A 27,450-nucleotide genomic window follows, 5' to 3' on the forward strand; every position below is an offset into this window, starting at 1 on the left:
AGCCTTATCAGGAGTGGTGACAGATCCTCTTTAATATACCATATATGGTGATAATAAATTAGGCCTCTTTCACACTTGCGTTGTCCGGATCCGGCGTGTACTCCACTTGCCGGAATTACACGCCGGATCCGGAAAAACGCAAGTGTACTGAAAGCATTTGAAGACTGATCAGTCTTCAAAATGCTTTCAGTGTTACTATGGCACCCAGGACGCTATTAAAGTCCTGGTTGCCATAGTAGGAGCGGGGAGCGGTATACTTACAGTCCGTGCGGCTCCCGGGCGCTCCAGAGTGACGTCAGAGCGCCCCATGCACATGGATGACGTTCCATGCGATCACGTGATCCATGCGCTTGGGGCGCCCTGACGTCACTCTGGAGCGCCCCGGGAGCCGCACGGATGGTAAGTATGCTGCTCCCCCGCTCCCCGCTACACTTTACCATGGCTGCCAGGACTTTAGCGTCCCGGCAGCCATGGTAACCACTCTAAAAAAGCTAAACGTCGGATCCGGCAATGCGCCGAAACGACGTTTAGCTTAAGGCTGGATCCGGATCAATGCCTTTCAATGGGCATTCATTCCGGATCCGGCCTTGCGGCAAGTCTTCAAGATTTTTGGCCGGAACTGAAGACATCCTGATGCATCCTGAACGGATTTCACTCCATTCAGAATGCATGGGGATAATCCTGATCAGGATTCTTCCGGCATAGAGCCCCGACGACGGAACTCTATGCCGGAAGACAATAACGCAGGTGTGAAAGAGCCCTAAGGCGGATTTCTGCCCTGCTGTGTGCCAGAAACTGAAGTCTATGCCCGCCAGGGGCTGGTATAGACTTTAGCTATAACTTACTGCTGCTTCAGAGAAGTCTATAAAGTTGCAAATTATTGTGCACATTTGGCGTGTGCCATAATGCGTGACTTTTATACTCCACAATAGTGGAGTGAGGGGCTTAGTAAATGTCCCTTCTCATAATCTATGCTCTACCCTTGAGGATATTTGTGTAATTGCTAGTTTACCAGGAATTTCCTTAGCATACTTGGACCACATCAAGAATAAAAAGCTTGGCCTAGCTAAACATCTAAATTAAAAGCTTCAATATTCCAATGGTTGTTCGTTCATGCAGGACTTGAGTCCAATCTTCTCTGAGAGATAAACATGGTGCTTAAAAAACTAAGCACACAAGTCAATCTGCGGAACTGTGCAGCATATCCGCTCTCCTCCTCTATTCTACAGTCTCCATAAAAAAAAACATCATTTTAATAACATTTTGTTCGCAAGTGACTCCTGTACACGATACTTTGTGTAGATCTGTAGGGGAACAATTGCACTGCGTGTGGAGGTGGATTAGTACAAGATGGCTAACACTCCAGGATACAGCAGCCACATGAAGCTCACATCATGCAGTGTGGGTATCGCTTTCATCACTCGCATCAGAAGTGACTTTTGCAACATGGCTGACACCAGGTACAGAGTCCACATTTACATCTTCATCATCTGACTGGATTATGGGCGACTCTCCACCATCTTCACTGTTTTCCTGACTGGCTGAATCAGTGCATGTGGAGGACAATGAAGAAAGTTTATGTCGGAGTTCTGCTTGGCTGGGAACCTGAAGTGTTAATTCATTTCGACAAATGTCAAAGTCGGGCCCTTGAGAGGAAAGAACACAAAAAACAATTAAGGTATGAGGTCTGCTTTCATGATATTAAAAGCACTCGTGAAGAGAACATTGGAGAAGTATTTAAAGGGAGTCTATCACCTAAAATGACCATTATACACCCCAAACATGACGATATCCATTACATTCCCCATTTTATAATCTTACCTTTGATATTGCTGTCCGTCGCCTATTCGCTCTTAAAAACACTTTTAATCCATATGCTAATCGGGTTCTGAAGGTGCCCAGGGGCGGCGTTTATGCAGCCGGTGCCCAGGCTCCACGGCGCTGTTCAAATCAAACCCCTCCCCTTTCACCCCTCTGGCCCGCCCTCGGTTCTTCAGATACCATCCTCCAGTCAATGAGCAATCCGGCGCCTGCGCCTGCGCCCTCCATTACTCACTAGGGCAGAGGCAGCAGAGCGTTTAATGCGCATGCGCCGGCCCGTACATCCCGATCTAGCCGGCGGAAGTAAACTGCCAAAGTATCGGGATGTACGGGCCGGCGCATGCGCATTAAACGCTCTGCTGCCTCTTCCCTAGTGAGTAATGGAGGGCGCAGGCGCAGGCGCCGGATTGCTCATTGACTGGAGGATGGTATCTGAAGAACCGAGGGCGGGCCAGAGGGGTGAAAGGGGAGGGGTTTGATTTGAACAGCGCCGTGGAGCCTGGGCACCGGCCGCATAAACGCCGCCCCTGGGCACCTTCAGAACCCGATTAGCATATGGATTAAAAGTGTTTTTAAGAGCGAATAGGCGACGGACAGCAATATCAAAGGTAAGATTATAAAATGGGGAATGTAATGGATATCGTCATGTTTGGGGTGTATAATGGTCATTTTAGGTGATAGACTCCCTTTAAGGGAACCTGTCACCACAAAATGTAGTGCAATCTGCAGGCAGCCCGTTATAGAGCAGGAGGAGCTGAGCAGATTGATATATAGTTTTATCGGAAAAGATTCACCAAAACATGTAAATTTACTCATTTAAACCTCTGCTCTTTTTATGTTTAGGAGTCATGTGGGTGGTCTTATTGCTGACTGATGGCTAGTTCTGCATGACAGCATATAGTAAAGGCTGTCAGTAGGGCCGGCCACATGTCTCCTGAACATAGAATGAGCAGAGGTTTAAATGAATAAATTACAAGGGTTACTGAATCTTTTCCCATAAAACTATATACCAATCTGCTCTCTGCCTGCAGATTGCTTTTCCTGGTGACAGGTTACCTTTAAAGGGAAGCAATGGAAACAAAGCACATAGCAATCATCACATTTCAGCTCTTATTTTGCATGATGTCACAGGCCTAGGAAGAGGCTGTGACAGTCTCTTCAAACAGAAAAGTCAGGGAGTCGGGCCCCCACTTTTCAGATACTGATGACCTATCTTGAGGATACGTTAACAGTATTAAACACTCGGAAAACTTTAACGGGGTTGTCCTATCTAGAACATTTATGATGTATCGATACGATATGCGATACATGTCCAATAGGTGCGGCTCCCAGCTCTGGGACTCATTTCAGTGCACGCTGCCATTTTCGGAAGTCCCAAAGCATATTGCGTGTTTCCTTCTTCAAAAATATTAAAAGCCCATAAAAACTAGGAGGCGTTTGTGTTTCTACGTATTTTATTTCATTTTACACAATCCAGAACCCTAACACCCCACCCGACTGACAGTAGGAAATAAATATTAGATCACCATCTACCAGTAGATGTTGATGTCAGGCAGGTTCCTTGCTGCCTACGGTTTTCTATGTTTGTATTTTATGATACCCGTCTATATTTAAGTCTTGACCAACATTATGAACCTCACACTTTCCCTGACAGCTAATGTACACTATAAGGGAGGAGTGTCAGTATGGTCATGCATCAAGAAGGGCATGTCTGTAGAGCAAATGCAAAGTGAAACGAACTGTAGCTGGCATTGGAATATCTGTTAAAAAAAAGGGGAATTAAAAGAATTTCAGGAACAAAATCTCCATATACCTACCCCTGATAGATCTTACGCGCTCCACAAGGAGTAAGGCTGGAGCTACATGGCCATCCTGGCAGTGACAACAGTCGAGCTACCAAAGATCTCCTTATAGCGCAGCCATTGAAATGAATGGGGACACAGCGCCACTTGCCACAAACCCAGATATGCAAAAAAAATACAACACTTCTGGGATAGTTGCAACCCCATTCAGTTCATCTGCTGCACTGCTAATATTGATCTTTGGTCACAAGACAAGTGTTGTGGCCAAGATCACCACGTAGCTCCAGCCTAAACAACATAAAACTGTCTAAGGCTACTTTCACACTTGCGGCAGGACGGATCCGACAGAGTGAACAGCCTGTCGGATCCGTCCTGCCGCAAGTGTGAAAGTTCCCTAACCACCACTAGTGGTGGCCTACAGGGTACTTTTATCTTTATTTTAAGGAAGCTTAACATTTGTACCCATTTTGCAAATGCCAAAAAAGTTTAAAATCATAAAAATATTAATCAGCTCCTGTATTGTGAAACTAGTTCTGATCAACAAAATAGACAATTTTCAGCCATGATAAGTTATAACTTTTTATTTAAACACACAAATAAATTCATTGTCCTTTTATTATAGTATAAATTATTTAAAAAAGGGCATAACCAATCTTCAGATTCGAGCCATAAACATGACCATATACTAGTCTGCTCAGACCCCATATATTCATGGTCATCTTCACGCTTCACGCTAGGTTAGCCAGCATCACAGAAAGAACACCCAAAACATCTAGCTGCAGTCCTCAATGATGCCTCGGGGTCCTTGGGGCTGTTTAGAGATCCTTCCTACAACTGCAATATAACCCCTACTTTATTAATTGGTTACCACAGTTTCTACTAACATTCAGAGTAACAAAACTAAAAGAACAGCCAATACTAACTATAGACTCAATCACCTAAGAATGGACATTTACTGTATAATACAGGCCTAGCTTCACAAACGATATATGGGTGTGGGAAAAGGATCTGTGTGCTCTTTTGGAGAACTGTACCCAGCAACATCAAACAGTGATGTCAGTAGTATGACACGTGACCACTGACATTTCATAAACAAAGACCAGCAGGCGACTGCAAGAGAATCTATGCTGGATTGAGATCTTAGGTCATAGGGTCTCAATACCAGAAAAAATGCTTCCGTTTTGTCCCCATTCATTGTCAACGTAATTGAACAGAACGGAATGCTCCAAAATGTATTCCGTTCTCATATCAGAGAGCAAACCGCAGCATGCTGCAGTTTGCTTTCCGTCCTGGGATGCGGAGCAAAACGGACTGGTCATGACCCACAATGCAAGTCAATGGGGACGGATCCATTTTCTCTGCCACAATAGAAGACGGATCCATCCCCCATTGACTTTCAATGAAGTTCCTGTCGGATCAGTCTTGGCTATGTTAAAGATAATACAACCGGATCCGTTCAGAACGGATGCAGACGGCTGTATTATCAGTAACGGAAGAGTTTTTGCTGAACCCTGCAGGCTCGAGCAAAAACGCTAGTGTGACAGTAGCCTAACCCCTTTAAAAGAATTTTCCAAGTGTTTAACACTAATGACCTAACCTCAGGATTGGTGAGAGAGTCTCCAGGCATCCCCAATGAACAGCTTTTTAAAGGGGCCAGAGTGTTACGGTAAGCACTGTGGTCTTTTTGCAGCTTACCAAGCAGGGTATTGCAAATCAGCCCCATTCATTTTAACGTGAGCTGCACCTAGGCCATGTGACCGATGAACATGACGTCACAGGCCTAGGAAGAGACTGTGGCAGTCTTTTCAAACTGAAAAGTAGGGCCCCCACTTATCAGAGATACTGATGACCTATCTTGAGGATATGTCAACAGTTTAAACACTCGGAAAACTTCTTTAACGGTGTTGTCCTATCTGGAACATTTATGATGTATCAATACGATATGCGATACATGTCCAATAGGTGCGGCTCCCAGCTCTGGGACTAATTTCAGTGTGCGCTGCTATTTTTGGAAGTCCCAAAGCAATGAGTGGAGAGGATTCCGCACATGCACAGTGTGCTCTCCATTTATGGTTGGGCCCCACTCTGTAGATAGGAGCAGTTTTAGATGTGGGACGACAACTATTGTACATTTATGGCATATCATAACCATCTGCCATAAATGTCCCAGATGTGAATACCTCTTTAAATTCTCCTTATTGACAGAATACAGGCACCATAAGCATTACATTTTAAATGATGTTACTGCTATATCTGAATACCTTGCAGCGTATAAAAAGTCTAAGCATCAAAATCGACAGGATTTTTATGAAACCCAAAGGCTCTCATAGCTACAGTATGTTACATACTCATTAGACTACTGCCAGAGAATAATATAGAGAATATGAAGGTTACCAGTACCTATCATAGGGGAAAGCATGGCGTTGTCTTCTGAATTTAAAAAGACATCTAATGCTTCCTGATCAGACATGTCCATCAGGTCCATTTGCTCCAACATGTCCACATTGACCTCCATGGAAGACATACTTCCTATTGGTTCTATAACAAAACAATAAGATCATTCTGAATGTGCGATTAACAACCACTCATTTACAAAACCTACAAGGTGGGCAGGTGCACCATCAGAAATCACAGACATCACATTTATTAAAGGTTTTAGATCTGGATCTGCTGCTCTAGCAACTCTATAGAGGCATTTCATACTTCATTGCTGGTTAGAAGGCCCCAGGTTGCCTGTCCATGATCCGTGTAAACAGTCCTGGGTCAACCTATCAATGCTTGTCAAGATGTGGGTGGTCACCAACTTCCTCCTCTGCGCAGGCGAAGGATGGTAACTGAACCGCTCCAGCGCCTGTGAAGAAAGGAAGGCAGCCAGGAAAGCAGTCAAATGTGTAAATCATGTGACTGACACCATATTGGTTGCCACTGTCCGGGCAGAAGTGGCTCTGCACTGTTCACATCGGTCATGGATGGGAAGCTGAGGATCCTCTAACCAGGAATGAGGTGAAAGATACTCTGTACAGTTGGTAGTGCCACATTATGTTCTTTAGAAGCATTTAAGAAGGAATGTTAAGAAGTGGCTAACCACTTGAAAACTTGCTGTGTTTCTGCCTCAGTAAACCTGTGTACACACAATTAATCTATTCATCTAAGTCAAGAGGATCCATCATGGGTCATTAAGAGTGATGAACACATGACGAAGACACAGGCAGTTGTTTAGATGCATGAAATTATCAGATGACTGGTAAAAATCATTAGCAAAGTTCAGAAATACTGTTCGTAAGAGTAACTTTCTTGATTGTGAATAATATGAAGATGACACATTTCCATTACTGCTGTCTAAGGCATTATTGAACACAAGGGTCCAACGGCAATACTGGTAGCAGGATCCAAAATCATCATACCACCAGCAAAACCCATTTCTGTAGCTTTGTTTAAAGGGAAATTGTTATTTAAAGAACAATTAAAGGGAGCCTGTCACTAAACCACCAACATACCATTATGCACCTGGGATTTAGCCTTCTAAATTTGACCTTGTGAAAAATGTTCATTTCCAGTTTAGCTAAAGAAGTCACAAATTAGTCTGAGACTTCTCTCCGTGCACATTTCACATATGAATCTTGCTCGTACACCTTGGTTCAAGGTTTATGCGCAGTGGTTTAGTGAGCCCAAAGCTACTGGCACGCTCCTTTTAAACGGAGAGCTACATATTTGGCACTGCTTGTATAAACTGCTCAGTGATCCAGGCGTTTCTGGTTAATGCTCTTGGTGCCTAAACAATAAATAAAACCAAACAGTAATAAAATATATTGATAATATATACAGTAATAACGTGCCTCGTCTCTCTGCTATCTGCAGGTATCCAGTGGACAAGTATTGCTCCATGTCCTGCTGGAAAGCCTCTTCAAAGAACTTTTGTCGTTCCTTCAGCTTCATCTGCTGGGCATACTCCATGTCAAAAACCCTCTGAGTATGTTCTGAATCCAGATCAGCTATATGGAAATAAAAAGAATCCACATGAGTCTCCAAAACACAGCATAACATGTAGGTTTTAGCACATAACCTAAGGCGTTGTCATGATCATTCCCACAAATCAAGCTGTACTTGTCTCAGTATTACTGGATTCATTCTACCCTCTTATCTGCACACAAATAGGGGGGAGGAGAGGGACTAGGTTTATCAAAACATCAATCAACACTGTAGATAAAGGAGAGGTCCACTTTGTACCACCCCTACTTGTTGAAGGATCCTATTATAATAAGCAGATCACAAAGTTTCTGTTTCCCTCTGCTGGGATCTCAAGTGTTCAGCTGTAATCTGTGGAGAAACACAGCAGTAAGTGTCCCATATTCATGGACAGCCAGCAAACTAATATTACACAGTGCCCACTCAAATCAATGGGTTGTCAGTGTAATGGAGGACTGGACAGGTCCTCCAAAGCATAAGACAAGTGCTCTCCTCTCTGGCTAAGAAGTCTTTTTTTATTATGAATCAATTCGTACAAATCATTTAGATCATCTCCATGTGTGCGGCAATTACAGGTGGCTTAATAATCTGTTCTTTATAATCAGATTCTGTCCTTTCTGTAATAAAAAGGAGCTCTTTGTATACAGACTTCCTGGTGAGTCAGTGACAAATCTATGTTCATGCACAGCAGCAAAAGCTGCGGGAGGAGGGCAGCAGCCTGAGCCAATGAGGAGACAGGAGGCGTGTCTCAGACTCCCTGCAGACACTATACTGGGGTCACAGATCACAGCCGGTCTGAGCTAATAAAGAGCAGGCAATGTAGTTACGGACTTCACGTTAAACTGTACTGAGGCAACAGCTTACAAGATGCATAACTTTCAACTATGAAACGTTAAAATTCTTAAAGCCCTCCCATACAGTCATCATATGCGTTTCCTGGGCTTTAGAAAACAAGTGGGCATAGCTTCAAAGAATTTACACACATAACCTTGTTCCATGCTGAAGTACAGAATTTACACTGATCAGCCATAATATAAAAACCACTGACTAGCGAAGTGAATAGCATACCACAAAGTGAAGGCTAGCCCATCTGGTCCAGTTCCACAGAAGAACTACTGTAGCGCAAATTGTTGCAAAAGTTACTGCTAAAGCTACTTTCACACTTGCGTTCGGAGCGGATCCGTCTGGTATTTGTACAGACGGATCCGCTCCTATAATGAAAATGATGGTATCTCTTCAGACGGATCCGTCTGCATTATATTTCACTAAAAAAGTCTAAGTACAATTTGTATTCAGACGGATCCGTCCAGACTTTACATTGAAAGTCAATAGGGGGGGGGGGATCTGTTTGAAAAATGCACCATATTGTGTCACCTTCGAACGGATCCGTTCCATTGTAACTCTGGACAGATCCGTTTGCCTCCACATGGGCAGGCGGACACCCGAACGCTGCAAGCAGTGTTCAGGTGTCCGCCTGCTGAGCAGAGGACAGACGGTGCCAGACTGATGCATTCTGAGCGGATCCGCATCCACTCAGAATGCATTAGGGCTGGACGGATGCGTTCGGGGCCGCTTGTGAGAGCCTTCAAACGGAACCCACAAGCGGAGCCCCGAACGCTAGTGTGAAAGTAGCCTAACCATGATAGAGTTGTGAGAACACACAGTGCATGGCAGCTTTTTGTATATATAAGTTCCACAGATAGGTCACATATGTGGATTGCTGGGTGTGTGCTCATCAAATACTTTCAGAACAGATGGCCTATGGATGAACTATGGGAAGAAGACAACCCTAACCTGGCACCTACCATGTACCTAAACATGCTACAGACCAAGCACACTCCTTGGTAATGGTACTAATGCACCATGCAAAGAAAATTCAGGAATGGTTTGAGGAACGTGAATATTTGTAATTTTCTTTCTGTTACAATAATGCTCCAGTTGTGAGATATTCTCTTCATTATAATGACCCCCCTGGTGCTTAAAGTGCATAATAATGTGCATAGTCCACCTACTCAGGTGGTTGCAAATGCTCAGTTCTATCCTTCAACTGTCTGCAACCAGCGGTCTACTGTTAGAACCTGTGACTAGAACCAGCCCTGTACCGCACATGGATCCAGAGATCACCCAATTCATTGCTTCAGTTGCTCTGCTAGATTCTCTTGAGGCTGGCAGCGCAGAGAGAGCTGCAACCGAAAAAGACGTCCCCCCCCCCCCAACCCCCTCCTGAGCTGCCAGCCTGAAGAGAATCTAGCAGTGCAACTGAAGCAATGAATTGGGTGAACTCTGGATCCATGTGAGGTACAGGGCTGGTTCTAGTTTTGTTAGAAATAGATTGTCATGTACTATCGGACGTCTGATTTGGATTTTTTACATCATACCATAACCCTTTTAAAAAGGACCTGCTGCTACTCTTTGTGCCACGTAGTACCACAGAACTTGTGGTCTTGGGGAGTCCATGCTTCAATGGGTCAAGCTGTTTTGGTGGCATGAAGAGCCTACACAATATTAGTTAATGTAATGGCTAATGTATAATCTTCATTTCTAGACAAGTTACGCAAAGAAAGGGTAAAAGTTGATTTCTGATAATTTCCCCCCCCCCTGTAAAGTAGCAAACTGAACAAGGAATACAGCATTTGAATTGTGGGCAATCATTCACAGCTGCTGAAACATGACCTCTACTAAACTACCAGGTATCAGAATGGCCATCTTCTGCTGACTACCAGTTTCCTTCACTAAATATAAAATGAGCATTTCCTTTCCGTACATCCTATGAATATGGTGTTAACAGTACCGGTAACTATAAATGGAAATTGTTAGACAAACTTCTCCCTTCACAAAAATAACTGAGGCTGGAGAATTGGCTTCAGCAGCAGCCACAACCCCCTCCCTTCCCAATACACTAAAGATAAAGGGGGGATGGGGGTTATCAAGCCTTGCACTCCAGAATTCTGGTTTTCAAAAGCCACACAATACAGCTTTGTGACATTTTCTTACAACATATTGCATTTTTACACCATTCAATGGATGTGAGAGTGGCCATGGTTAGCCTGTCAAGCTACTTTAAACCAGTTTTATTAAAAGTTGCAAAAACTGTGACAATCTTCGTTCAGTAAAGGAGCGCCGTAGAAAGTGGAGTAACATCTCCAGACAGGAAAGGGATGCAAATGAGCTCTTAACAAGCTCTGCCTCTAATGCCACCAGATGTTAAGGCAGCTATACTACAAGTCAATGTTCAGCTCTTTAACTAAGCCTTGAGACATGACTTGGATATTAAATAAGCCAGCATCTCATCTGCAGACAGCTGTTTCGGGATGATTGCCCCTCATCAGTGCAGAGCAGAGAGTGTACTGGCTTGACTGGATGAGGGAGGCCTGTCAGGGTTGGGGGTACTATCTCTCCTAAGGGAGAGAGCGCCTTAATCAGCATGAGGAGACTTATAGGCCATACATGCTCCTCTGGAATTCTGGGAGGGAAGGGATGCAAATGAGCTCTTAAACTCTGCCTCTAATGCGACCAGATGTAAGGCAGCTATGTCAATATTCAGCTCTTTAACTAAGCCTTGAGACATGACTTGGATCCCCAGACAGACATGTTAGACTTGATGCAATAAATTTAATAAACATCGTGCAACATTTCAGCAAGGCAGACTCCTGAGAAGTGACTTTAAAAACTCCCCTCATGATAAATCCCTTGTCCAGATGGGATAACCCTTTTTTTCTTTTCTATTTTTTCTTTTCTAATTTTACTTAACAGATATATTTTTTCTGTTTCATTCTAGCAGCCATATTTGTAAGAGAGATGTGCGGCCACATTGGACTTTTCAATCAGTTACTTAGCAACTACTCCCCTCATTGTGTTACATACGACTGATTATGCTGATCGAGTGACAACGCATGGTTAGTTTCTGAGGAGATCCTTCAAAAGGGACAGCCATAATATGACTTCACTTCATGGCTATAATAACAGAACCGCTCTGTAAGCCAAATAAAAATAGGTTGTCCAGAATGTTTATAGTCCGCCCTCAGTTATTATGAAATTAGACATCTCTTACTAGGGTTTCCAGTGGAATCATTTTGTATTTAAAAAAAAAAAAAGGTGCAAAAGGAGGAGTTTAAAAAAATAGCTATTACTCAAATCGTCGTTTACCCTCTCCCTCCATTTTGACATCATTGTCCACTTTGTGGTTCTGGGCTAGACACATAGGAAATGGCTTGGACTGTCCAATCACTGGTCCTAGCAGTGACCCAACTCACCCAATGACTGGCTGAGCAGGGAGTCCAAGTCAGGCACCAGAAAGAGATCACTGCGGCGAGTAATATTTTTATTATTATTTTTAACCCTTCCTGCATCTTTTTTTGTATGAAATTATTTCACAGGAAAATCCCTCTATAGGGAACACACTTAAAAAACAAAACAAAAAAAAACAAACAGAAATGCAGTAATGTCACATAATGACACTGCCACGTAAGGGAAACCTAGTATTCGTGAGTGACAAGGCCACAGCAGGGATGCCTTTTGCAGAGGCACAGCTGGACCCCTGCATCACACAAACAGCAAACCACTGGCCCATTGCTGCACAAGGGATCGTGTGTACAGTCAGCACAATTTTCAGGCGATGGTCATGTGACATACGCCCGCCGATCTGATATTGATGATAGGTCATCAATAATTTATCCACTAAACAACCTCTTTAAACTGAAAAGAATCTAATTCTCAACATGTGAACTATACGTGTTAAGCACACACAAGCTTTACGTGGATATCTAGTGGTATTTTTAAGCAAGTAACATCTTAATTGTTGTTTAATGCTGTTGTCTGCCGGCTGAAGTGTTATCTGTACGTAATCATGACCTTGCCCAGTGCGCTGCCAGAGGAGACTTAAGGCTTGTTGAGAAAAATCATAGAAATCTTCATATATGAGATGTGAAATATTGTCAAAGAGATTCCATAACCCCATGTCAACAGAGAAAAGGAATTAGCTCACAGGCCAACCCGAAGATCTATTATTACACAGTCCAGAAATAGAAGGCCGCATAATGCACTTTTCATTCCCCGAGATCAGATTAAAGGAGTGAAGATCTCCAGAAAATTGGAGAATGTGCTGTAATGACTATTCGGACACAGTGCCGAGCACTAAAGCGATCTGCTGGCAATTAAGACCTTGTTTTTTCCAGCCAAATGCGAATCCAAGCAATCATTCAGATAAAAGGAGCTCATGCATCCAGCTCAAGGCCTGATTTGCATATTCAAAAGCTGTTTCTTTCATGGAACTAATCACATATCCACACTTCTTTCTATATGGGTGTATTTCATAAACTTATTTGGGATGGTCCCACAAAAAAAAAAAAAAAAATAGTATACAGTTTTCAAACCAGCACCTGGATCTGAATATTTTTTTTAACTGCATGTCATTAAAAATTTACTATAGCCACTGAGCTATTCAATAAAATGTATCTGTATAGCGCCACCTGCTGTTTGTTTTTTTTCTCATTCCTTTGATCTACTCACTGAGAAGGCCGCACATGCTCAGTGTTATCCTTCAACAGCTTTGTTAGAAAGAGATGGTCATGTACCGACGTCTCCAGACATGTCTCATGTAATAATTCTGGAACGTCTATTCTTATGCCTGTGTTGTGCCAATCCTTCATTATTTCTGCTAGAAATATTTATAAATGAATTACTAGCAGCTTGCAGTTAAAGGGGTTGTCCGGAATTGCGGACATTGTTGTAAGGGTACAACAAGCACATAAATATTACATACATTCCTGTCATACCTTTGCCAGAGTTTTCTAATGCCCTGTATTTCTTTCATAAATTCTCAGCCGGAAGTTCAGATTTTCAAAGATTCAGTGACGTACCGGACTCCTTACTGGTGTACTAAGCCTCTTCTTCCGCTTAGCAAGGAGCCCGGTGACGTCACCAGCACACAGGATCGTTCTGCAGCTAGCAAGGAGGCTGTCAGGAGGAGGTAAATGTCAGCTAAACCACGCCCCTCTTTGACATCACCGGGCACAGAGGGCGTTAGTCTGGGAAGAAGGAGGCAGTATTTGGAGGAGGGACGTCGCCTCACTAAGGAACGCCCCCCTCTGCCGGTGACGTCACCGGCCATAGAGGAGTGTTATTAGGAGTAGAAGGAGGTTCTATTGGAGGCAGCAAACTATGCTATTTAGCATAGTACACGCGTCCCATGGTCAATTGCAATGAATAGGATGTGCTACAATATGGGTGCTAACCACGCCTCCCATGTCCCTACATGCCAGTCAGGTCGCTCCCTGCCACTATTGTCTTTTATGCAATGCTAGCAGAGAGAAGATACATGGAAGCAGGGAGGGATCCAGTTTGTAGGCTTAGAAAAAAGTGGTTTTAGGGGAGGAATACTGATGAGGAGTATGAGTGGCAGGAGGCGGAATACTGATTAGGGGGAGTGGAAAGGCTTGTGAGATCCAGCTGCAGAGTCCCGCAGCCTTGTGGGACCCATAAGGCAGTGTGGCCGGAAATGACATAGCACAGGAGCTGCTATGTAAACAATACTGACAGCAGTATTAGGGACTCATAGGAGCAAAGGGGATGGAAAAAAAAATACACAGAGCATCAGAATGACTTTACTGCGTAATGTCAAGGTGATTATTAACGTTTTAAAAATTACTTTGATCCCGGACAACCCCTTTAAGGTACAAATGGGTGTTACCAGTCGGGGTCGGGGGTTTTCCCTGCACAGTCCGACACCAGCAGCACTGAGTCAAACAAACACACCCGCTACATCATTATTGAAGTCTTATGAAATCACAGGCAAGCACATGTGCAGTTCAGTTATTCAAGGTAGGTAACAGATGGCACAGGCGCACGAAGAAAGGAATGTATGCCTGCCTGAGATTTCAAATGGCTTCATGATAAAATCAACGTGGCAGAGAGAGCAAGAGAGGGGAGGAGCGGGGCTCCTTTAGCATGGGCTACTTTCACACTAGTGTTTTGGCTTTCCGTTTGAGATCCGTTCAGGGATCTCACAAGCGGTCCAAAACAGATCAGTTTTGCCCTAATGCATTCTGAATGGAAAAGGATCTGCTCAGAATGCATCAGTTTGCCTCCGTTCAGTCTCCATTCAGAACTGGAGGCGGACACCAAAACGCTGCAGGCAGCGATTTGCTGCAGGACCCCAGAATGCCGAGCAGCTGTTTGAGAAGGCAGCAGCGCTCCAGGAGCGCTGCGGCCTTCTCACTGTTTATCGCAGGCCCAGTGACGTCACGACTAATATCAACTGGGCGGGGCTGAGCTCTGTTCACTTGAATTGAGCTTAGCCCCGCCCAGGCCAGTTGATACTAGTCGTGACGTCACTGGGCCTGCGGTAAACAGTGAGATGGCTGCGGCGCTACTGGAGCGCAGCTGCCATTTCAAACAGCTGATCGGCGGGGATCCCGGGTGTCGGACCCCTGCCGATCAGATGCTGATGATCTATCCAGATGATAGATCATCAGTTTAACCGCCTCCGGACCGCCTAACGCAGGATCGCGTTCCTGAGGCTGCAGCTCCAGGCACAGTCACGCATATACGCGTCATCTCGCGAGATTTCCTGTGAACGTGCGCACACAGGCGCGCGTTCACAGGATCGGAAGGTAAGCGAGTGGATCTCTAGCCTGCCAGCGGCGAACGTTCGCTGGCAGGCTGGAGATGCGATTTTTTTTAACTCCTAACAGGTATATTAGACGCTGTTTTGATAACAGCGTCTAATATACCTGCTATCTGGTCCTCTGGTAGTCCCTTTTGCTTGGATCGACCACCAGAGGACACAGGCAGCTCAGTAATAAGTAGCACCAAGCACCACACTACACTACACCCCCCCCTGTCACTTATTAACCCCTTATTAACCCCTGATCACCCCTTATAGACTCCCTGATCACCCCCGTCATTGATCAACCCCTTGTAAGGCTCCATTCAGACGTCTGTATGTTTTTTACAGATCCACGGATACATGGATCGGATCCGCCAAACACATACGGACGTCTGAATGGAGCCTTACAAGGGGGTGATCAATGACAGGGGGGTGATCACCCCATATAGACTCCCTGATCACCCCCCTGTCATTGATCACCCCCCTGAAAGGCTCCATTCAGACGTCCGTATGTTTTTTACGGATCCACGGATACATGGATCGGATCCGCAAAACACATACAGACGTCTGAATGGAGCCTTACAGGGGGGTGATCACCCCATATAGACTCCCTGATCACCCCCCCTGTCATTGATCACCCCCCTGTAAGGCTCCATTCAGACATTTTTGTTGGCCCAAGTTAGCGGAAATTGTTTTTTTTTTTTTTTTTCTTACAAAGTCTCATATTCCACCAACTTGTATCAAAAAATAAAATCTCACATGAACTCACCATACCCCTCACAGAATCCAAATGCGTACATTTTTTTTTGACATTTATATTCCAGACTTCTTCTCACGCTTTAGGGCCCCTAAAATGCCAGGGCAGTATAAATACCCCACATGTGACCCCATTTCGGAAAGAAGACACCCCAAGGTATTCCGTGAGGGGCATATTGAGTCCATGAAAGATTGAAATTTTTGTCCCAAGTTAGCAGAAAGGGAGACTTTGTGAGAAAATACAAAAAAAAAATCAATTTCCGCTAACTTGTGCCAAAAAAAAAATAATTTCTTTGAACTCGCCATGCCCCTCATTGAATACCTTGGGGTGTCTTCTTTCCAAAATGGGGTCACATGTGGGGTATTTATACTGCCCTGGCATTTTAGGGGCCCTAAAGCGTGAGAAGAAGTCTGGGATCCAAATGTCTAAAAATGCCCTCCTAAAAGGAATTTGGGCCCCTTTGCGCATCTAGGCTGCAAAAAAGTGTCACACATCTGGTATCGCCGTACTCAGGAGAAGTTGGGCAATGTGTTTTGGGGTGTCATTTTACATATACCCATGCTGGGTGAGAGAAATATCTTGGTCAAATGCCAACTTTGTATAAAAAAATGGGAAAAGTTGTCTTTTGCCGAAATATTTCTCTCACCCAGCATGGGTATATGTAAAAAGACACCCCAAAACACATTGCCCAACTTCTCCTGAGTACGGCGATACCAGATGTGTGACACTTTTTTGCAGCCTAGGTGGGCAAAGGGGCCCACATTCCAAAGAGCACCTTTAGGATTTCACAGGTCATTTTTTACACATTTTGATTTCAAACTACTTACCACACATTAGGACCCCTAGAATGCCAGGGCAGTATAACTACCCCACAAGTGACCCCATTTTGGAAAGAAGACACCCCAAGGTATTTTGTGATGGGCATAGTGAGTTCATGGAAGTTTTTAATTTTTGTCACAAGTTAGTGGAATATGAGACTTTGTAAGGAAAAAATAAATCATCATTTTCCGCTAACTTGTGACAAAAAAGAAAAAAGTTCTATGAACTCACTATGCCCATCAGCGAATACCTTAGGGTGTCTACTTTCCGAAATGGGGTCATTTGTGGGGTTTTTCTACTGTCTGGCCATTGTAGAACCTCTGGAAACATGACAGGTGCTCAGAAAGTCAGAGCTGCTTCAAAAAGCGGAAATTCACATTTTTGTACCATAGTTTGTAAACGCTATAACTTTTACCCAAAGTTTATCAAAAGACATGTAGAACAATAAATTTAGAGAAAAATTTATATATGGATGTCGTTTTTTTTTGAAAAATTTTACAACTGAAAGTGAAACATTTAATTTTTTTGCAAAAAATCGTTAAATTTCGATTAATAACAAAAAAAGTTAAAATGTCAGCAGCAATGAAATACCACCAAATGAAAGCTCTATTAGTGAGAAGAAAAGGAGGTAAAATTCATTTGGGTGGTAAGTTGCATGACCGAGCAATAAACGGTGAAAGTAGTGTAGTGCAGAAGTGTAAAAAGTGGCCTGGTCATTAAGGGTGTTTAAGCTAGGGGGGCTGAGGTGGTTAAACAAACTGCAGAACCCATTTAAGGAACCAGGGAAAGGTGGCACTACTAAACTGTAATGAATACTGAAGTATCACTACTACTAGATGTTAGATATTGATACTCTAAAGCACGGAGCAGCAAACTTCAGCACGGAGCAGCAAACTTCAGCACTTCAGCTGTGGTGAAACTACGATTCCTGGCATGCATACTTGCTTAGCTGTTTTCAGACCTCCCATAGAAGTGAATGAGAGTTGTAGTTTCACCACATCTAGAGTGCAGAAGGTTGCTGAACCCTACTCCAAGGCATCCAACAACGAGTTAAACTATGGTGGTCCCTGAGCCCCCTAACAATCTAAGGGTACACAAGGGTTTCCCAGGAAGCCACTGTTTGACTACAAACAGCTGAATAATACCATAGAACCGGTAGATCCTACATATTTATACCTGAACCTCAGTGGGAAAAAGAGCCGCTTTGAAGGTATGATCCGATTCAGCATCATCATTCACTTGCACCTCCAGAAGCAATAATTACAGAGAACGCCTCTCAATGGAGCACATAGTACTAAATGTATGAAGGCCACAGACAATACGTGTGGAAGAATAAATCAATGTAAAAACAGATGAACAGTAGGCAGATGGATCGTTTACAGTGTGCATGGTAACTACATACACGTTCTTTGTAAGGTTGAAGTGTCTGTCATTAGGAGTGCCCTTTTACGTGTAGGCAGGCAGTATCCATGACCACATATTAAATCTGTGCTTATTTTATGTTCATGTTCTTACAGCTTAGCAATCAAGAGCCAGAGCAAACGCCAGTCAGTCTTTGAAAAGTCTCACAGCTATAAGGAATGTAAACCAGAGCTTGTCATGTAGGGCCCCTCCAGAGCCTCCAACCACAGAACAAAACCATTTCAGTCTCCACTATATTTGCTCTACACAGCTCTGCCAGAACTGTACATACGGGTCAATAGTCTTCTGAAGTAATTGTTCCAAGAGAAGTGAATGATGAAATATTTGAACTGCCCATCATAATATTACCTTGGAGGATTTTTCATTACTTTATTAACTTATATTGCTGGACTGTGCAAAAAGACAGATTCCTATAGATTTTAGCATAAAAACCTGATCAAGTGAATAACCCGCTTAAACAGCCGTAGAGGGACAATTAGGCTTTGGTAGAAGAAACCACACAATCTTATGCTTTTGTTGGCACCCTCAAACATCCCCATAGGCTTCTACACAACCTATATATTTAAATAAAACCAGTCCCCTACATTATATAATATTACTATAATTCATAGAACTATAAAGAGAGCCGGACAGATCCTTGGAGCCAGGGAGCCACTGCTTCGGAAAATGTGCTCCTGGCATCTACAATTCTTTTTATGTCTGTAAAAGATCCTATGACTCTAATTGGCTCATGGACTGGCCTGGCTTGTAGAGCCTGGAGTATTTTATTTATATATATATATATATATATATATATATATATATATATATATATATATATATATATATATATATATATATATATAGCATATGTTGGGCTGCACTTTGCCCATACGTTGTATTCTACAGCAAACTGTATGCCGTGGGGCTAAGACTTTGTGGTGCCTGTTCAGTTCTAACAGTTGCACCCAGTTTAGGCAATGTTTTGCAAGCAAGACACATCAGCAGCTGCAGAAAGCTCACTGATGGTTCGCTACAATGGAAAAGTGAAATGAGAAAAGCGAAAAAGAAAAAAGATCCATCTTCCATTTCTATATAATTAACATGGTCCTGTTAGCGGACAGTCCTTCTGTAGCTCCGGGAAATAAAATAAAAAAATATATATATACAGTACAGACCAAAAGTTTGGACACACCTTCTCATTCAAAGAGTTTTCTTTATTTTCACGACTATGAAAATTGTAGATTCACACTGAAGGCATCAAAACTATGAATTAACACATGTGGAATTATATACATAACAAAAAAGTGTGAAACAACTGAAAATATGTCATATTCTAGGTTCTTCAAAGTAGCCACCTTTTGCTTTGATTACTGCTTTGCACACTCTTGGCATTCTCTTGATGAGCTTCAAGAGGTAGTCACCTGAAATGGTTTTCACTTCACAGGTGTGCCCTGTCAGGTTTAATACGTGGGATTTATTGCCTTATAAATGGGGTTGGGACCATCAGTTGCGTTGTGGAGAAGTCAGGTGGATACACAGCTGGTAGTCCTACTGAATAGACTGTTAGCTGCTTTTTTCTTGCCATAATACAAATTCTAAGTAAAGAAAAACGAGTGGCCATCATTACTTTAAGAAATGAAGGTCAGTCAGTCCGAAAAATTGGGAAAACTTTGAAAGTGTCCCCAAGTGCAGTCACAAAAACCATCAAGTGCTACAAAGAAACTGTCTCACATGCGGACCGCCCCAGGAAAGGAAGACCAAGAGTCACCTCTGCTGCGGAGGATAAGTTCATCCGAGTCACCAGCCTCAGAAATCGCAGGTTAACAGCAGCTCAGATTAGAGACCAGGTCAATGCCACACAGAGTTCTAGCAGCAGACACATCTCTAGAACAACTGTTAAGAGGAGACTGTGTGAATCAGGCCTTCATGGTAGAATATCTGCTAGGAAACCACTGCTAAGGACAGGCAACAAGCAGAAGAGACTTGTTTGGGCTAAAGAACACAAGGAATGGACATTAGACCAGTGGAAATCTGTGCTTTGGTCTGAGGAGTCCAAATTTGAGATCTTTGGTTCCAACCACCGTGTCTTTGTGCGACGTAGAAAAGGTGAACGGATGGACTCTACATGCCTGGTTCCCACCGTGAAGCATGGAGGAGGAGGTGTGATAGTGTGGGGGTGCTTTGCTGGTGACACTGTTGGGGATTTATTCAAAATTGAAGGCATACTAAACCAGCATGGCTATCACAGCATCTTGCAGCGGCATGCTATTCCATCCGGTTTGCGTTTAGTTGGACCATCATTTATTTTTCAACAGGACAATGACCCCAAACACACCTCCAGGCTGTGTAAGGGCTATTTGACCATGAAGGAGAGTGATGGGGTGCTGCGCCAGATGACCTGGCCTCCAAGGTCACCGGACCTGAACCCAATCAAGATGGTTTGGGGTGAGCTGGACCGCAGAGTGAAGGCAAAAGGGCCAACAAGTGCTAAGCATCTCTGGGAACTCCTTCAAGACTGTTGGAAGACCATTTCAGGTGACTACCTCTTGAAGTTCATCAACAGTGTGCAAAGCAGTAATCAAAGCAAAAGGTGGCTACTTTGAAGAACCTAGAATATTACATATTTTCAGTTGTTTCACACTTTTTTGTTATGTATATAATTCCACGTGTTAATTCATAGTTTTGATGCCTTCAGTGTGAATCTACAATTTTCATAGTCATGAAAATAAAGAAAACTCTTTGAATGAGAAGGTGTGTCCAAACTTTTGGTCTGTACTGTATATATAATCACTTAATTCCGGTTTAAACCATTTTATAAAATTCCAATGGCCCACATCTACTAAGCAACTTACGCCAGGCATACAATCTCAAACAATTCAAATTTGAAAAAAATAAAATAAAATGGTGTAATTTCTGAGCACATGCAACATTTAAAAAATACACAAGTTTCTAATGTACTGCAAAGTGTTAGTCAATGGAGGACGCTGATGGACAGTACTGGTCACATGACCATCCATCAGAGACCATTTTGTGACCGGAATTCTGGGCTCTGAGCAAGAATCAAAGCAGTAAACAGAGTAAGGCCTCATGCACACGACCGTTGTGTGCATCCGTGGCCGTTGTGCCGTTTTTTTTCGCGGACCTATTGACTTTCAATGGGTCCGTGGAAAAATCGGAAAATGCACCGTTTTGCAGCCGAGACCGTGATCCGTGTATCCTGTCAGTCAAAAAAATATGACCTGTCCTATTTTTTTGACGGACAACGGTTCACGGACCCATTCAAGTCAATGGGTCCGTGAAAGAACACGGATGCACACAAGATTGGCATCCGTGTCCGTGATCCGTGGCCGTAGGTGACTTTCATACAGACGGATCCGAAGATCCGCCTGCATAAAGGTTTTTTCAGAACGGGGCGTGGCTTGACCGTCCGGCAAGATGGCAGCTTAGCGCAAGAGCTCCGCTGCCTTGAGCTACTGCAGGAGCCTCTCTAGCCCGGTGCCCGTGTCCCATGGGGAAATCGCTGCCTTCCAAGCAACCTAGAGGCAGTCCGGCACCTAATCTGCGTAGTCACAGTATCGCAGCCTACCTAGACCGCCGCATTCCAGCGCCGACCGCTCCGGGGGACCTGAGGCGCGAAACAGATACAGGTGCCATAGTAGGTGGAGACGGAGGGGAGAATCTTCTGCCTCAACGGCCGGGTCGCACGGACAAGCAGCGGGTAACCGGCTCCCTCCTGTCCCCGCTAGCGGAGGAATATATTTATCGACCTGCACTGCAGGAGGGGAACTTCGGGGTAGTAGGACACTTGCAGGAGCCCGAAGTAGCGGCAAGTATGCCGCCAAAAATGGCGCCTAAGCGCAATAATAACCCGACCACACCGTCCCAGCGCAGAAGGGACTGGGCTGAGTCCCCTGAAGACCCCTTAGACCACCTTCAGACCAGGGGGAGAGTGGGGGGAGAGGGACTCACAATCTGACATGATTGAGGACATGGATGATGGGATCCCGCAGTTATCGCAACCGTCAGCTTCCTTGCAGCAGTCCCTGCAGCACCTCCCTACCAAAGAAGATTTTAAGAACCTTATTAAAGAAGTGAAAGCTGCATGTAAAACAGAAATCTCGTCCCTGCGTCAGGACTTTCAACAAATTGCGGCCAGGGTAGACTCCCTGGAAACTGAGCAAGATGTCACCCGCAAGTATATTTCTCATCTACAATCTACTATATTGAGTTACTCTCAGGTCATTCGGGATAATACCAGGCATTTGGAAGACCTTGATAACAGGGGTCGTAGGCACAATATTAGAGTGAGGGGCCTGCCTGAACAAGATTCTGAAGAAAATGTGCAAGAAGTCCTAAATGACTTATTTAATGCTATATTGGGGTCCCCACCTTCTACCATTATTAAAATGGACCGTGCCCACAGGGCCTTGCGCCCCAAAAATGCTTCAGCGCAACCCTGAGATGTCATATGCTGCATCACTGACTTTCAGCTTAAGGAGGCTATAATGTCTAAAGCTCGCACGCTTCATGCCATTGATTTTCGGGGTGTCCAAGTACAGCTATACCAAGACCTGTCATGGCTGACCCTACAAAAAAAGGCGGATATTGCAACCGCTCCTAGCTTCCATGAGGCAGAAAAAAAATCCCATACCGGTGGGGATATCCATTTGCGCTTATAGCCAACAAGAATGGGAAAGCTATACCTTTGAGGACCCATGCGGACTTGTCTGCCTTCTGTGAGACACTGGGGGTTCCTATACCCCCCATTGAGGACTGGGAGATCGCTGACCCGATGGTAGCGCCTGCACCTGTCTGGGAGCAAGTCCGGAACAAGAATCGTAGATCCCCGGCGGGAGGGGACACCAGGAGATCCACAATGAGAGATGAACTGACCTGATTTGCTGTGTCCTAAGTAGTATCTTATTACTCGTCTCCTAAAAGTTGTTTGCATTTTTGATCGGCGGCGGATGTTCTCCTTGTGTTTTTTTTCATACATTACAGTTTGATAGCACCGTTTTGTAGAGCTTCCATAGAGCTCAACTTCTATACATACAGTTTTTTTTTTTTTTTTTTTAAATATAATCTTTATTAACTTTTATCACTTTTCATATCACAATCAAAAGCAAGGTACAGAATCATGAAGAATGGACAAAGGTAGGCAGAAAGATACAATAAAGTTATCTCATGTCGCAAGATTCTTCATATAAATCAAGTTCGCCTCTAGCATGGCCTGATATATAATGACCTCACAATCAAAATTCTGACCTTTGTAACCATTTTCGCCTAGCTCCCCCTTGAAGATAACCCCCGAACCCTCCCCACCACCTCCCCCCCCCCCCCCCCAAACTTTTCTCCTTCAGTATACCGGGTTCCAGCCAAATTTATACCTTAATCGGACAGCAGCCTCCCTAAAGTCCCCGCCACTTTTCGTTTCAGATACCACTCTGAAGATAAGAATGGCGTCATTAAGCTCTTCAATTCCACGTCTGAGTACACTATTAACATAAAGTCCTCCCATCGTTTGAAAAACTGGCCGATGCGCACTCCTCTAACCGAGTTCGCCTCAACCCTTTCCATATCAAAGCATTTTTTAACATGCTCTAGTATTTCGTTCATTGAAGGTACTTGCGGTTTAAGCCAGCTGTTTAGTAGACATCTTTTGGCCGCCAGAATGATAATGTGAACGATTGGTCGTACTTGCCTATTCTCTGGGAATGTATGAAACAAAATACATTCGGGAGTACCGGGGATGGCGACCCCAAGATGCCTCTTAATTTGCTGTCTCACTAGACTCCAGAATGTAGACGAGGCCGGGCACGACCAAATCCCATGTAGCATGTTAGACCCTTGTAGGAGACATTTAGGGCAGCACGTCAATCTATCCTGTTTTACCGACAGAGGGGAGAAGCGAAAGCCATATATTGCCTTATGAATAAGGCGAAACTGAGTTTCCCTCCATCCCTCATTAATAACTGTCTTTCTGATCTTCTCCCAACCTGTCAGTATTACCCTTTGTATGTCGCTTTCCGGGAAGTCCCTCTTCCAAGATGAAAAGAGAGTCTCCGCAGTGGGTTTATGTCTGGTTTCACTGATTCCCTGATACAGTTCCGATAGTGATTTCTTATTCCTTCCCTGTCCTAGTAAGTTGTCAAAGCCGCTCGCAGAGAACAGTGGTCTAGGGTCGTGGATCCTAGTGTATAAAAAGCTTTTGACTTGGAGAAAAGCAAAAACATGTTGCGGATGCCCTAAAAGAAACTTCTCTTTTAAGTCTGAGTAAGTATAGAACCGCTGTTCCTGCACATGCCACAAATCCAATGCCTTTCTGATGCCAGCAGCCTTCCAGGCGTTAAAGTGTTTAAGTTGTACACCCGCTGGGAATTCTGGATGACCCCACAGAGGCATATATTTAGATAGGGAGAAGGGCAGTTTGAAGATTTTACGAACTTCTTTCCAAGTCGCAATGGTGTCCTTTATTATTAGGCTTGTTTTTATCAAAGGGGGTTGGTCTGAGTACTTTGTATGCAAAAGGGCCTTCAGGCACCAAGGCTTTACAAGTTGGGATTCTAGCGATCTATTAGTGTAGAAATTGGTGTCAAACAACCAGTCAATGCAATGTCGCGTGAGACTCGCCAGATTATACAACCGTAAATTAGGGAACGCCATACCTCCCTTAATCTTGGGCAACTGCAATTTTGATAATGCTATTCTGGGTCTCTTCCTTGCCCACAGAAAGCTATTAAAAGCTCGCTCCAGTAGTTTGACGTCCTTATGCTTAAGCAGGATTGGGACTGTCTGCATGGGGTAAAGAAGTTTTGGGATGATAATCATTTTCAGTAGTTGGCACCTCCCTCCCAGGGACAGGGGAAAACTCATCCATCTCTCTATGTCTGAAAGAATCCTTTTAAAGAGTGGAGGATAATTTAAGTGATAAAGGGACTCTGGTTGTTTACCTATATGGATTCCTAAATATTTAATAGACGTCGGGGCTATTTGAATGGGGACACCCAGCTGCTGGGGACTTCTTTTGCAGCGCTTGTTTCCTAAAAAGAGGATTTCAGACTTAGTGGCATTCACTTTGTAACCAGATACCGAACCGAAATCTTCCAATAACTTAAATACCCTGACTAAGTCCCTTTCTGGGTTTTCCAGGAAGACTAATAAATCGTCGGCGAAAAGTGAATGTCTAATGGATGCCTCACCAATCTTAATACCTTCTATATCCTGACTAGAACTGAATCTGCGCGAAAGGGGTTCAATAGCAAGATTAAACAGTAAAGGAGAGAGCGGACAGCCCTGCCTAGTCCCTTTATACAGCTTAAACGGTGCCGACAAAAAGCCCGGCGTGCATATCCTAGCCTGTGGGTCAGTATACAGTGCCGAGATATAATTACGGAATGGACCACTGAACCCCATATAATCTAATACAGCCCCCAGCCACCCCCAGCTCACGTTGTCAAAAGCCTTTTCAGCGTCTACCGACACAATAGCCGCCGAGGGGTGGGCTAGGGGGTGCATTTTTACTTCATCTAGCACCACCAAAACCTTACGCAGATTAGTCACTGCCGCTCTCCCCTTTACAAACCCAACCTGGTCTGGAGCAACCAATGAGGGCATAATACGCGCCAAGCGATCGGCCAAGATTTTAGAGACGATTTTCAAGTCTACATTTATTAGTGATATCGGTCGGTATGAGGCCGCTGACAGAGGATCCTTTCCTGGCTTCGGTAGTACTTTTATGTGAGCTGTGTTAGTGTGCAGAGGTATGGCTGCTCCCTGTAAGTATCCCGTATATATCTGGGCTAAAATCGGAGCAATATCCGATGATAGAATCCTAAAGAATTCCCCAGAGTATCCATCTGGGCCAGGGGCCTTACCCAGAGATACATTTTTGATGGCGTTGGTGACTTCCTCTACGGATATAGTCGCGTTAAGCGAGTCTCTATCAAGGTCAGAAAGTGTGGGTAGATTAGTCCCCTCCAACCATTCAGACCGGTTACCAATCAAATGTTCCGGTTTCTCATATAAAGATGAGTAGAAATCCTTCAGTATGGTATTAATCCCTTTGGGGTCCGAGCATAAATTTCCTGAGCTATTTCTAAGAGTATTAATGTTTGTCACTGGTCTATGACCTTTCGCCAAGGTAGCTAGTAACTTGCCAGCCTTATTTCCGTGCCTAAAGAAATGGGCCTCCCATTTAGATTGGGCCAATAGTTCCCAACTCCTAAGGACGCCTTCATATCCCAGTTTGGCTGCTTGCCATTTTTTAAGTAAGAGTTGTGAGGGCGAATGTCTAAACATTGTGTATGCTGAACTAAGCTCATCACTTAACTGTCTGATTTTATTTTTTAGGGATGCTTTTTTGTTGTACATGTATGCCATGATTCGGCCTCTGATAACCGCTTTCCCTGCATCCCACAACAACTGCGGGCTAATGGAAGCCTCATTCTCTGACTTGTACTCAAGCCACCATCCTCTAAGAAGGTCTCTAAAATTTTCGTCTTGGATTAGTGAAGAGGGGAATCTCCAAATAAAATCTGTGCCTTTTAGGGATTTCTGATGTATTAAAAGCGATATTGGCGCATGGTCAGAAATCACCATCTCTTCTATGTTGGGCTCTATACATACAGTTTTATCACTGTACTACTTTCTGTGCCAGACACGTTCAACCATGTCACCACGGAGGGGATTGATCTTATTTGCCCTCTTCCTTTCCTTTGTTCTTTCGGGAACTGGGGAAAAGAGACAGGGCCGTATCCGAAGTTTCAGGCCTTTTATAGACGCCCCCGTCTGGACGTTACAGTCCAATGTTTGGATTATTCCTACCAATTCTATGCTAATGTCCTGTGTACCCTTTTGTACCCTTGTGTGTCCTATGTCCTACTTTATGTTTGCTATACTCAAGGATATTGACTATGCTCTTTTACAGATTGTCAGTGGAAGCGTCTGGAGTGAGGTCTCCTGGGTGATTGCCTTCTGCTCTCCAAATAGCAAGTATATGGTCCACTCATTTTTTCCGCCATGATTAAATGTATGTCTTTAAACGTCAAAGGCCTGAACTCCAAATGTCAAGAGGAGACTAGCCTTGACAGAGTGTCGCACCCAGAAGGCGGAGGTGGTTTTTCTCCAGGAGACACATTTTGACGCTTTGGGGTCATTCAAATTTGCAGCTGGGCTATTCCCCAAAACGTACTCGGCTTGTAATGATAAGAAAAAGGCTGGTGTGGCGATTCTACTATCTGTCAATTGCCCGCTTCAGGTATCCTCACAAATATATC

The 27,450-nt window shown here is 44.0% G+C and overlaps 1 protein-coding gene across 3 annotated transcripts in view; it reads right to left on the minus strand.

Annotated features, from left to right (window-relative positions):
- Window positions 1-710: 710 nt before the first annotated feature.
- Window positions 711-27,450, minus strand: part of DTNBP1 (dystrobrevin binding protein 1) — a 134,622-nt gene continuing 107,882 nt past the window's right edge. The window contains exons 8-10 of one of the 3 annotated variants that reach the window (XM_044294241.1): window positions 7,460-7,615; window positions 6,024-6,152; window positions 711-1,646 (exon numbers count right to left, since the gene is read on the minus strand). In XM_044294241.1, coding sequence (XP_044150176.1) covers window positions 1,393-1,646; window positions 6,024-6,152; window positions 7,460-7,615 — 539 coding nt within the window. In that variant the 3' untranslated portion in view covers window positions 711-1,392. Of the gene's footprint in view, window positions 1,647-4,344; window positions 4,458-6,023; window positions 6,162-7,459; window positions 7,616-27,450 lie in introns of those variants that run through there. The other 2 variants (XM_044294240.1, XM_044294242.1) reach the window with 2 other exon arrangements.

The sequence above is a fragment of the Bufo gargarizans genome, chromosome 5 (genome assembly GCF_014858855.1).
Source record: "Bufo gargarizans isolate SCDJY-AF-19 chromosome 5, ASM1485885v1, whole genome shotgun sequence".
NCBI classification, from domain to species: domain Eukaryota; kingdom Metazoa; phylum Chordata; class Amphibia; order Anura; family Bufonidae; genus Bufo; species Bufo gargarizans.